Source organism: Balaenoptera borealis, assembly GCF_965194805.1.
Source record: "Balaenoptera borealis genome assembly, chromosome: 8".
NCBI classification, from domain to species: Eukaryota; Metazoa; Chordata; class Mammalia; order Artiodactyla; family Balaenopteridae; genus Balaenoptera; species Balaenoptera borealis.
In genome coordinates this window covers 72,314,253-72,328,135 of record NC_138865.1, presented here as the reverse complement: position 1 = coordinate 72,328,135, position 13,883 = coordinate 72,314,253, and the positions used below count along the sequence as shown (strand labels likewise).

General features: G+C 37.8%; 1 protein-coding gene across 3 annotated transcripts in view; it reads right to left on the bottom strand.

Moving 5' to 3' along the window:
• Nucleotides 1-13,883, bottom strand: part of PIP5K1B (phosphatidylinositol-4-phosphate 5-kinase type 1 beta) — a 323,109-nt gene that overhangs the window by 132,646 nt on the left and 176,580 nt on the right. For all 3 annotated transcript variants that reach the window (XM_082403683.1, XM_082403682.1, XM_082403684.1), the window contains one exon: nt 10,395-10,547. In XM_082403683.1, coding sequence (XP_082259809.1) covers nt 10,395-10,547 — 153 coding nt within the window. The remainder of the gene's footprint in view (nt 1-10,394; nt 10,548-13,883) is intronic.

The window sequence follows — 13,883 nt, the reverse complement described above, 5'->3', positions numbered from 1 at the left end:
TAACATAATACCCTCTAGGTCCATCCATGTTGTCACAAATGGCAAGATTTCATCCTTTTTTAACGTTAAGTAATATTTCATTGCATATGCACACCACATCTTGTTTTTCCATTCATTTATTGATGGGTACTTGAGCTGCTTCCATATCTTGGCTATTGTAAAACAACGGTGCAATGAACACAGGGGTGTATTTATCTTTTCGAAGTTTTTGTTTCCTTTGGATAAATCCCAGGAGTGGAACTGCTGGATCATACAGCAGTTCTAGTTTTAATTTTTTGAGGAATCTCATACAGTTTTCCATAGTGGCTGCACTAATTTACATTCCCACCAATGGGCATGAGGGTTCCCTTTTCTCTACATCCTTGCCAACGCTTATTATTTATTGTCTTTTTGATAATACCCACTCTGATGGATGTGACATGATAGCTTACTGTGGTTTTGACTTGCATCTCTCTGGTGATTAGTGATATTAACCGTCTTTTTCTGTGCCATCTGTATATCTTCTTTGGAAAAATGCCTATTCAGATCCTCTACAGATTTTTATTTTTATTTTTTATTGAAGTATAATTGATTTACAATGTTGTGTTAGTTTCTGGTATACAGCAAAGTGGTTCAGTTTTATATGCATGTATATGTGTGTGTATGTGTATATATATATATATGTGTATATATATATATATATATATATGTGTGTGTGTGTGTGTATTTTTTCAGATTCTTTTTCATTGTAGGTTCTTAGAAGATATTGAGTATAGTTCTGTGGGCTATACAGTAGGACCTTGTTCTTTATCTATTCTATATAAAGTAGTGTATGTCTGTTAATCCCAAGCTCCTAATTTATCCCTCCACCCCCTTTCCCCTTTGGTAACCATAAGTTTGTTTTCTATGTATGTGAGTCTGTTTCTATTTTGTAAAAATGTTCATGTGTATCCTTTTTTAAGATTCCACATATAAGTGATACCGTATGATATTTTTTTCTCTGACTTACTTCACTTAGTATGATAATCTCTAGGTCCATCCATGTTGCTGCAAATGGCATTATTTTTCACTTTTTTATGGCTAAATAATATTCCATTATGTATGTATGTGCCACATCTTCTTTATCCATTCATCTGTCGAGGGACACAGGTTGCCTCCATGTTTTGGCTATTGTAAAAAGTGCTGCTATGAACACTGGGGTGCATCTTTTCAAATTAGAGTTTTCTCCAAATATATGCCCAAGAGTGGGATTGCAGAATCATATGGTAGTTCTATTTTTAATTTTTTAAGGAATTGCCATACTGTTCTCTGTAGTGGCTGTACCAATTCACATTCCCATCAACGGTGTAGGAGGGTCCCTTTTTCTGCACACCCTCTCCAGCATTTATCATTTATAGGCTTTTTAATGATGGCCATCTGACTGGTGTGAGGTGATACCTCATTGTAATAGTTTTGATTTGCATTTCTCTAATAATTAACAATATAGAGCACCTTTTCATGTGCCTGTTTCTGACCATTTTCTAACATTTTTTAATTGGGTTATTTATTATTTATTTTTCATGTTGAGTTGAATGAGTTCTTTGTATATATTTTTTAAACATCTTTATTGGAGTATAACTGCTTTACAATGTTGTGTTAGTTTCTGCTTTATAACAAAGTGAATCAGCTATACGTATACATATATCCCCATATCCCCACCCTCGTGCGTCTCCCTCCCACCCTCCCTATCCCCCCCAAGGTGGTCACAAAGCACAGAGCCGGCTGCTTCCCACTAGCTAACTATTTTACATTTGGTAGTGTATATATGTCCATGACACTCTCTCACTTCGTCCCAGCTTACCCTTCCCCCTCCCCGCATCCTCAAGTCCATTCACTACATCTGTGTCTTTATTCCTGTCCTGCCCCTAGGTTCATCAGAACCAACTTTTTTTTTTAGATTCCATATATACGTGTTAGCATATGGTATTTGTTTTCTCTTTCTGACTTCCTTCATTCTGTATGACAGTCTCTAGGTCCACCCACCTCACTACAAATAACTCAATTTAGTTTCTTTTTATGGCTGAGTAGTATTCCACTGTGTATATGTGCCACATCTTCTTTATCCATTCATCTGTCAATGGACACTTAGGTTGCTTCCATGTCCTGGTTACTGTAAATGGTGCTGCAGTGAACACTGTGGTACATGACTCTTTTTGAATTATGGTTTTCTCAGGGTATATGCCCACGAGTGGGATTGCTGGGTCATATGGTAGTTCTATTTTTAGTTTTTAAGGAGCGTCCATACTGTTCTACATAGTGGCTGTATCAATTTACATTCCCATCAACAGTGCAAGAGGGTTCCCTTTTCTCCACACCCTCTCCAGCATTTATTGTTTGCAGAATTTTTGATGATGGCCATTCTGACCGGTGTGAGGTGATACCTCATTGTACTTTTGATTTGCATTTCTCTAATGATTAATGATGTTGAGCATCCTTTCATGTGTTTGTTGGCAATCTGTATATCTTCTTTGGAGAAATGTCTATTTAGGTCTTCTGCCCATCTTTGGATTGGGTTGTTTGTTTTTTTGATATTGAGCTGCATGAGCTGCTTGTATATTTTAGAGATTAATCCTTTGTCGGTTGCTTTGTTTGCAAATATTTCCTCCCATTCTGAGGGTTGTCTTTTCGTCTTGTTTATGGTTTCCTTTGCTGTGCAAAAGCTTTTAAGTTTCAGTAGGTCCCATTTGTTTATTTTTGTTTTTATTTCCATTTCTCTAGGAAGTGGGTCAAAAAGGATCTTGCTGTGATTTATGTCATAGAGTGTTCTGCTTACGTTTTCCTCTAAGAGTTTTATAGTGTCTGGCTTTACACTTAGGTCTTTAAACCATTTTGAGTTTATTTTTGTGTATGGTGTTAGGGAGTGTTCTAATTTCATTCTTTTACATGTAGCTGTCCAGTTTTCCCAGCACCACTTATTTAACAGGCTGCCTTTTCTCCACTGTATATTCTTGCCCCCTTTATCAAAGATAAGGTGACTATATGTGTGTGGGTTTAGCTCTGGGCTTTCTATCCTGTTCTTTTGATCGATATTTCTGTTTTTGTGCTAGTACCATACTGTCTTGATTACTGTATCTTTGTAGTATAGTCTGAAGTCCGGGAGCCTGATTCCTCCAGCTCTGTTTTTCTTTCTCAAGATTGCTTTGGCTATTCGGGGTCTTTTGTGTTTCCATACAAATGGTGAAATTTTTCATTCTAGTTCTGTGAAAAATGCCATAGGTAGTTTGATAGGCATTGCACTGAATCTGTGGATTGCTTTGAGTAGTACAGTCATTTTCACTATGTTGATTCTTCCAATCCAAGAACATGGTATATCTCTCCATCTGTTTGTATCATCTTTAATTTCTTTCCTCAGTGTCTTATAGTTTTCTGCATACAGGTCTTTTGTCTCCTTAGGTAGGTTTATTCCTCAGTATTTTATTCTTTTTGTTGCAATGGTAAATGGGAGTGTTTCCTTAATTTCTCTTTCAGAATTTTCATCATTAGTGTATAAGAATGCAAGAGATTTCTGTGCTTTAATTTTGTATCCCGCTTCTTTACCAAATTCATTGATTAGCTCTAGTAGTTTTTGGGTGGCATCTTTAGGATTCTCTATGTATAGTATCATGTCGTCTGCAAACAGTGACAGTTTTACTTCTTCTTCTCTGATTTGGATTCCTTTTATTTCTTTTTCTTCTCTGATTGTTGTAGCTAAAACTTCCAAAACTATGTTGAATAATAGTGGTGAGAGTGGGCAACCTTGTCTTGTTCCTGATCTTAGTGGAAACGGTTTCAGGTTTTCACCATTGAGAACGATGTTGGCTGTGGGTCAGTCATATATGGCCTTCATTATGTTGAGGTAAGTTCCCTCTATGCCTACTTTCTGGAGGGTTTTTATCATAAATGAGTGTTGAATTTTGTCAAAAGCTTTTTCGGCATCTATTGAGAGTATCATGGTTTTACTCCTTCAGTTTGTTAATATGGTGTATCACATTGATTGATTTGCATATATGGAAGAATCCTTGCACCCCTGGGATAAATCCCACTTCATCCTGGTGTATGATCCTTTTAATGTGCTGTTGGATTCTGTTTGCTAGTATTTTGTTGAGGATTTTTGCATCTATGTGCATCAGTGATATTGGCCTGTAGTTTTCTTTTTTGTGACACCTTTGTCTGGTTTTGATATCAGGTGGCCATCTTTGTCTGGTTTTGATGGTGGCCTCATAGAATGAGTTTGGGAGTGTTCCTCCCTCTGCTATATTTTGGAAGAGTTTGAGAAGGATAGGTGTTAGCTCTTCTCTAAATGTTTGATAGAATTCACCTGTGAGGCCATCTGGTCCTGGGCTTTTGTTTGTTGGAAGATTTTTAATCACAGTTTCAATTTCAGTGCTTGTGATTGGTCTGTTTATATTTTCTATTTCTTCTGGGTTCAGTCTCAGTAGGTTGTGCTTTTCTAAGAATTTGTCCATTTTATTGGCATATAGTTGCTTGTAGTAATCTCTCATGATCCTTTGTATTTCTGCAGTGTCAGTTGTTACTTCTCCTTCTTCATTTCTAATTCTGTTGATTTGAGTCTTTTCCCTTTTTTTCTTGTTGAGTCTGGCTAATGGTTTATCAATTTTGTTTATCTTCTCAAACAACCAGCTTTTAGTTTTATTGATCTTTGTTCTCATTTCCTTCATTTCTTTTATTTCTGATCTGATCTTTATGATTTCTTTCCTTCTGCTAAATTTGGTTTTTTTTCGTTCTTCTTTCTCTAATTGCTTTAGGTGTAAGGTTAGGTTGTTTGAGATTATTCTTATTTCCTGAGGTAGGATTGTATTGCTATAAACTTCCCTCTTAGAACTGCTTTTGCTGCATCCCATAGGTTTTGGGTCGTCGCGTTTTCATTGTCATTTGTTTGTAGGTATTTTTTGATTTCCTCTTTGATTTCTTCAGTGATCTCTTGGTTATTTAGTAGTGTATTGTTTAGGCTCCATGTGTTTGTATTTTTTACAGTTTTTTTCCTGTAATTGATATCTAGTCTCATAGCATTGCAGTCAGTAAAGATACCTGATATGATTTCAATTTTCTTAAACTTACCAAGGCTTGATTTGGAACCAAGGTATGATCTATACTGGAGAATGTTCCATGAGCACTTGAGAAGAAAGTGTATTCTGTTGTTTTTGGATGGAATGTCCTATAGATATCAATTAAGTCCATCTTGTTTAATGTGTGATTTAAAGCTTGTGTTTCCTTATTTATTTTCATTTTGGTTGATCTGTCCATTGGTGAAAGTGAGGTGTTAAAGTCCCCTACTATGACTGTGTTACTGTCGATTTCCCCTTTTATGGCTGTTAGCATTTGCCTTATGTATTGAGGTGCTCTTACACTGGGTATGTACATATTTACAATTGTTATGTCTTCTTGGATTGATTCTTTGATCATTATGTAGTGTCCTTCTTTGTCTCTTGTAATAGTCTTTAAAGTCTATTTTGTCTGATATGAGAATTGTTACTCCAGTTTTCTTTTGACTTCCATTTGCATGGAATATCTTTTTCCATCCCCTCACTTTCAGTCTGTATGTGTCCGTAGGTCTGAAGTGGGTCTCTTGTAGACAGCATATATATGGGTCTTGTTTTTGTATCCATTCAGCCAGTCTATGTCTTTTGGTTGGAGCATTGAATCCATTTACATTTAAGGTAATTATTGATATGTATGTTCCTATTACCATTTTCTTAATTGTTTTGGGTTTGTTATTGTAAGTCTTTTCCTTCTCTTGTGTTTCCTGCCTAGAAAAGTTCCTTTAGCATTTGTTGTAAAGTTGGTTTGGTGGTGCTGAATTCTCTTAGCTTTTGCTTGTCTGTAAAGGTTTTAATTTCTCCGTCGAATCTGAATGAGGTCCTCGCTGGGTAGAGTAATCTTGGTTGTAGGTTTTTCCCTTTCATCACTTTAAATATGTCCTGCCACTCCCTTCTGGCTTGCAGAGTTTCTGCTGAAATTTCAGCTGTTAAACTTATGGGGATTCCCTTGGATGTTATTTGTTGTTTTTCCCTTGTTGCTTTTAATATAGTTTCTTTGTATTTAATTTTTAATAGTTTGATTAATATGTGTCTTGGCATGTTTCTCCTTGGATTTATCCTGTATGGGACTCTCTGCACTTCTGGGACTTGATTGACTATTTCCTTTCCCATATTAGGGAAGTTTTCAACTATAATCTCCTCAAATATTTTCTCCGACCCTTTCTTTTTGTCTTCTTTTTCTGGGACCCGTATAATTTGAATGTTGGTGCATTTAATGTTGTCCCAGAGGTCTCTGAGACTCTCCTCAATTCTCTTCATTCTTTTTTCTTTATTCTGCTCTGCAGTAGTTATTTCCACAATTTTATCTTCCAGGTCACTTATCCGTTCTTCTGCCTCAGTTACTCTGCTATTGATCCCTTCTAGAGAATTTTTAATTTCATTTATTGTGTTGCTTATCATTGTTTGTTTGCTCTCTAGTTCTTCTAGGCCCTTGTTAAACATTTCTTGTATTTTCTCCATTCTATTTCCAAGATTTTGGATCATCTTTACTATCATTACTCTGAAATCTTTTTCAAGTAGACTGCCTATTTCCTCTTCATTGGTTTGGTATGCTGGGTTTTTACTTTGCTCCTTCATATGCTGCGTATTTCTCTGTCTTCTCATTTTGCTTAACTTACTGTGTTTGGGGTCTCCTTTTTGCAGGCTGCAGGTTCGTAGTTCCTGTTGTTTTTGGTGTGTGCCCCCAGTGGGTAAGGTTGGTTCAGTGGGTTGTGTAAGCTTCCTGGTGTAGGGGACTGATGGCTGTTTTCTGGCAGATGAGGCTTGATCTTGTCTTTCTGGTGGGCAGGATTGCATCCAGTGGTGTGTTGTGGGGTGTCTGTGACCTTATTATGATTTTAGGCAGCCTCTCTGCTAATGGGTGGGGTTGTGTTCCTGTCTTGCTAGTTGTTTGGCATGGGGTGTCCAGCAGTGGAGACTGCTGGTCGTTGAGTGGAGCTGGGTCTTAGCTTTGAGACAGAGATCTCTGGGAGAGCTCTTGCCGATTGAGTTTACGTGGGGCCGGGGGACTCTGGTGGTCCAATGTCCTGAACTCGGCTCTCCCACCTCAGAGCCTCAGGCCTGACACCTCGCCTGAGCACCAAGATCCTTACATGTAAATGGGTTAAATTCTCCAATCCAAAGGCACAGGGTGGCCGGCCTTCTGCGCTCTGCTCGGTCCTCCAGCTGGGCAGTGTCCTCCGGGCCTGGTCGATATGGAGAGCCTCCTTTGGATCCAGGTCCAGCTGCATTCCCTAGCGTCTAGAAGAAGCAGCCGACACCCCCCTCCTCCCTTATCCCCGCCGCAACTCGTCACGATCCTGGACCATCCCTGCTTTGTATATTTTTGATATTAACACCTTATCATATATACCAGTTCTAAATATCTTTTCTCATTCATTTTTCATTTTATTGATAGCTTCTTTCATTGTGCAAAAGTGTTTTTGTTTGATGTAGTCCTGTTTGTTTATTTCTGCTTTTGTTTCCCTTGCTTGGAAGCAATATTGTGTGTGGGAAAGATCTGAAATAGGGGATTTAATTTTTTTCTGAAATGGGTAACCATTTGTTGAACAGTCTGTCCTCTCTCAATTGTGTTTAAGTCCCTCCTATATCATACAATAAAATGTCAACTATTTCTGGACACTTTATTTGAATCCATTAATCTTTCTGTCTAGAACTGTACTAATGCCACACCTTTAATATTACTATAGATTTACATATTTTTGGTGTATGTTATGGCAGGCCCACCATTTTTCTTTTTTCCTGAAAATGTTTTGTCATTCCTTGTCCAAAAGTTTGTCAACTTTTGCCTTCCACTGTTTGTTTTTTAAAATGCTTTTAAAATAATATTTGTTTTCACTTTCAAATGAACCAGCTTTGTCAAGTTCAGGGCAAAAAATCCTATTGGAATTTTTGATTGGAATTAGACTGGATTTATAAGTTGGTATGGGGGGAATTAAAATGTTTACAATTCTGAGTTCAGGAATGATGCACATTTCTTCATTATTTCAGAACTTTGTTTATGTCCTTCAATAACATTTTGCAGTTTCCTTCATATTGGTCTTGTTCATTTGTTTTTATAGACTTAAGTATTTGAGTTCTTATTACAAAAATTCTTTTTGGATTGTTGTTCATATGTTATACTTACTATATCTGCTTTCCCAATCAGAATTATAGTATGTCTTCATTTATTTATGTATTTATCTTTCTCTAATAATAATCATTATAAGTTACTGTCATCATGAATGGGATTCTTTTTTCCCCCTTATACCCTCCAGTTTTATATGAGCTACATAATGGAATATGATAGATTTTGTAGATTTATCATATATCCCCAAAATCTACTGGATTCTCATTACCTCTAGAAACTAACGGTTTATTTGCTTGAAATTCTGCTCATTTTCAATTGTATCATTTGCAGAGAACAGTATTTATACTCTTCTTCTTTTTTGTTTTTTGTACTCAAAGTTATTGATAGAAATTTTAGCAAATATGTCAGAAAGGACCATTGATGGAGGGCATCCTTATTTTTTCTATTACTTCCAGTGAAAGAGCTTTTGTTCTTCTCCATGAGACATTATGTGAACTCTTGGAGACTGATAAATGTATAATATGTATATGTTCATTTATTTACTTATTATGTTAAAAACTTCCATGCCAATTTTAAGAATTAAGAGAAGATACTGAACTTTGAGTGCCTTAATTTCTCCTCAATATCTATATGGACAACCAGGTAATGTTCACATTTCTTCTTGTTAATGGGATGAATTCTATTGTTTGTTATACTAGCTTACATGATCGGGATAAAATTACTTGTTCAGCTAAATTTTAAAATTTTATTTAATTTTAATTAATTTAAATTTAATAGCTGTATATGGCTAATGGCTACGATATTGGACAATGTAGTTTTATAATAAGAGACTAGTCTATCTAAGCTTAGAAGTATAGAAGTTTAAGATTTACTCAGCAGATTAGTAGAGTGCTGTCGGTTTGATTACAATTTAAAATTATTTAAAAATGTGTATATGACTAGAATACATTTGAAAAGATATATACCAAATATTAGTAATATGTATTTCTGAGAAAATAAATATAGTTGGTTGCATTTTTTTTCTTTTCTGTATTTTCTATTTTCTCTGACATAAAGTAGACAATTTGTGCTAAAAATATTTCCCAGTTTTGTTCAGGATCAAAACCTTTTAAAATCTGTATATGCTGCCCACTAAGATTTTTGTTTAGATTTTTGATTCTTATATTTATATGCAGGACAAATTTATAGCATTTAATGTTGTCTTATCTGATGTTGGGACTAAAAAATATTTTTACATACTAAGTGGCATATCTCATCAATTTTGTTTTGAAACAAAGATGACAGTTATCACCTCTCATAGCAAATGAATGGCAGAACTGGGGCTTCTGAAATCCAAACTTCTTCCTGTAGCCATTCCAATCACAAAAAATTAATGACTGCTATGAAAGTACAAAGAAACCAGAGGTATGAAAATGACAAAACTACTGAGGAAAAGTGTTTATTTCTTAAAAATCTGGTCTAAATGTCTAGCAAATCCACCTGGGCTAGGTTATTGTTTCTTTGTCTCTAAAACATTACATGGAAGGCGATTTTCACGTTATATTTAACCGATGAAATCCTAAATTCTGAAGTGTAATGGCTAAGAATAGCTAATACAGAATGTATGCCAGTACATGGTGCAGGGTTTAAAGATGCAGCCTCTGGAACCCTACTGCTTGTATTCAAGCCCCATTTCTACAGCCCACTAGCTAAATAACCCTTGGCAAGTGATTCCATTTATCTTTGTCTCAACTGCTTCATCTATAAAATGGCAATGACTGAAGTATCCAAGATGCTGTGAGGATTAAATGAGTTACTGCATGCAAAGCACTTACAGCTGTGTTTTAACACAGAGCTTAGCCCTCAATGAATGTTAACTACTCATATAAGTACTATGTACTGCGGCAAAGAGCTCTGCAATGCATTGCTTCCTTTATCTTACAACCTAGATCCTTTATTTATTACAACAACCATGGAAGATAGGTGTTTCCCAGCCTTCAAAGATTGAGGAGACTGAGGCTCAGAGCTTACCTTATTCACATAGTTAGCTGATGACTGAGTGGGATGTAAGCCCAGGACTGAGTCAGTCAACAGCTATGCTCTACTACTCAGTTCTACTTACTTTTAAAAATCTATTCAACGAATGTCATAGTATACTCTAAATGCAAAATAAAGCTCACCAAAGAGAAGGAAACATGCCAAAGAGCCACTGAAAAAAAAGTATAAAAGAAAACTGTGGAGGAAAGTAATTAAACCTTAAGTAGAAGCTTTAATTATGTGTAGTTACTTACCATGTAATAGCCTGGCAGGAGCTTCTGAAGGAACTCTGCTTCTTTATGCTGAACTGTTTTGATGATAAATTCATCATCACTGGTCACAAAAAACAAGGATCCACTGGCTCCAGGGTTAGACAGCTCTATTAGAGGTTCACTGCATATGGAATACTACAAGAGCAAATAAATAAATAGTAAAAATACATTTAATGTGTACGATGCATACAAGGAAGAAAAATCACAGCGTTACATATCTTGGCCATGTTAAAATAGGAAGCCCTCTCCAAGAGCTTTAAAAGGAGACTCCAGGTATGCTAAGAAGGCTCTTTTGAGATTTCTAAACATTTACTTGATCCATTTACCTTAATAATTTTACGATGGGAAACAACATGCCCTCCTCCACCCCCACTATGACAGAATCACAATCACCATATTTGTCCAATGAGACAACTCCAACAGTGGTATTGACCAAGGTGCTTTGTTTCCAACAAGTGCCCATAGAATAACAACAGAAGGTGTGATCCACACTGTGTATTTGTCACTTGACACCAACACCTATTCTCTTCTCACTATTTACTCTCCCAAGGGAGGTCATCCACTCACGGTTTCAACAAGGAAATGACTCTAACCTCTGAATCTCCAGCTCAGATCTCTCTCTAGGGATCCAGACCTGTATGCCTAACTTTTCAACAGACATTTCTATTTGGTTATACCAGAAACACTGCACATGTAACAAGTTCAAAAGCAAGTTCATCTCAGGCCTGTGGTTAGCCCTTGTGGTGACTTTGTAGTAATTAGAAAGAGGGAACTCTTTTTCCTGGCAGATGCAGCTCTGGACCAGATACAGGTTGGTGAATAGATGAAGGAATGGATTCCAGTCTTCATTCCTTCACCTTAACCAGGTGTTCTTGGGCAGTGCACACCCTGTACAACTATACATGGTGACTCTAGATCATCTGCCTCCTCTCCCATCCTCCATCTTCTCCCCTTTTCCTCTATCTTAGATCATGGAAGCATCATTCATTTTGCTCCCCAAACCAGAAACTTGGGCATCCTCTTTGATGCCTCACACTTCTTCACACTCCATACCCAGACTATTGATAATATCTGCCCCCTTCATGGCATCTCTTTTTCCAATACCCGAAGTTCAGTGGTTTCATCGTTTCAAGCCTTGATTACTATGGCAAGCTCCACCTGTTCTGAACTATCCATTCTTGACCCCCCTGTGCATTCTCCAGCAGGAGACCAGAGATTTTCTAAATTGCATAGCCTTCCATGCCTTCACACCTTTCAATGGGTTCCACTGTTTACAAAGAAGAGAATACCCAAGCTTCTTAAGAGAGCATTTGAGTCCATGAATGATGGAGTCTTGCTCTCCAGCCTTCTCTCTCATCACTTCCCTCCTCAAACTCTACCTGCAAACACAGAGAACTATTTCTCATTTTCTTACGTGTGCCACACACTCTTGGCTTTTGCATTTTCCTCTATCGGAAACAACCTCCATGCTACCTTTACCTGGTTGACTACCACTGAATAAAACTTATTCTAAAAAATACCCTTATTTTCTTGAGAATAGAAACTAGACTAGCATTATATTATAACAGAGTATTTTTGGTAGAATGAGTATGCACTTATATGCTTGACATACCAGTTTTAACATATACTCGGCTTGCTGATTCTTCATGAAAACCCTCAGGATGATTTGGTTAATTTCACATATGATTCTAGTTGTATGCCAGAAATGCATCATTCATGTGTTCATTCAACATTTAAAAAGTATCTACTAAGCATCTGTCTGTACTGTCCCAGGCACTCAGGAAGCTTATATTCTAGTAGGAGGAAACAGTCAACAAACAAGTAAATAACTTACACATCAGAATGTGCCAAGTGCTGTTGAGAAAAAGGAAGCATGGAAAGGGGGGCAGGGAGTACCAGCAATGATGAGGACGGGGTGGTCACTAAAAGCATTATTGGGAAGGTGGCATTTGAGGAGAGGCCTGGGGATATTTGGGGAAAGGGTATTCTAGGCAGAGGGAAGGGCAAATGCTAAGGTCTTGAGACCTGGAGAGTTCAAGGCACAGCAAGGAGGCCACGGCTGAAGCAGAGGGAGCAGGGAGGAGAGCTGAAAGGGGAGAACCTAGAAGGGTTGGGTGGACCCGACACACAGGGAGCCATAGGCCATGGTATGGACTTTGGCCCTTTCTCTAGGGGAGCTGAAAGCCATTGCAGCATCTGGAGCAGAGGACCATTCCATCTGCTGTGCTGAGTGCCCACAGTAGGTGGACAAAAGGAAGACACAGTGAGGAGGTTGTTACAGTGACTTTGGCCTTCAGTGTCTGCTGGACAGCGCTTGCCCTGGAAAACTCTCCCTGGTTCTGTGAATCCAGATCAACTGCTTCCTGGCACTGAATGTTCTCATCATACAAGTTACCACAAAATACCTTAATTGCCTATTTAGTTATTCCAAGTTCCCATGAGATTGTAAAACTCTATGAGGGCAGAAACTATGACTATCTTATACTCTGATACAGTTCAGGACCTGTGTCTTGTACACAGAAGGAACTCAATAAATTTTTGTCAAATAAATGACTGAAATTTACCAACAGCTGAAGGGCTGTAAGTCTCACCAAGAAGTGCCCAAAATCAGCAGAACAGTCAATTTTGGGTTAATGAGCTTAGTGTTTATTAGCTAATAAATCCCCATTATTGACTAGAGAAACATTAGGGACAGAGAAAAAGGTAAGGAAGCTACGGTGTGAGATCAGACGAGCCCCGGTGAGAGGCAAAAGCAGGGATGTAAGGAACTGTACTTTGAGGATGGAGGCATCTGAAAACACCAGGGCTGAACATCCTCCAAAGCATTTTATCTGGGCTTGTGAATATTTAAGTCCTCATCACAGAAAAATCTGAGAGGAAGTGAGGAACAAAAGGAAGGAAGGAGGAGAAGAAACAGAGAAACTGGGAGAAGAATGATTAAAAGGAAGTTTCTAGATGTTACCTTTTAAATTATCCTGCTTTGGCAGCACTGTGGGTAAGGGAAACAAAATTCACCAGGAAAAGAAAGAAGCAAGTGTTTGCTGCCTTCCTAAGCGTCACTGGCAACTTCCATCTGCTACCTCCTTCTTTTTCCTCTAGCCTTGCTTCCTGAAGCTCTCTTGCTAAGCAGCAATGCAGCCTAAGCCCTTATGAATGAGTTGAGGATAAGAGAGGAAAACAAAAATAGTCATCATACTGCACACAGGATGCCATAAAAGCCAAGAAGAAGCAGAGGAAACCTTCTCTGCTGTGGGCAGAGTCCACGTGGAAGGAAAGGCCCGGGACTTGGAATCGACTGATGTTTCTAAAATCATGACTGTCAGTAGCCAGTTCTGTGACCTTGAGTGAGGAACTTAGCATCTTGGAGTCTTAGGAACCTCACCTCTAAAATAAAGATGGTAATATCTACCTAACAGCAGCTCAAAGTTTTAAAGACGAATGCTCTTGAAACCCCTGGTAGAGTGACCACTT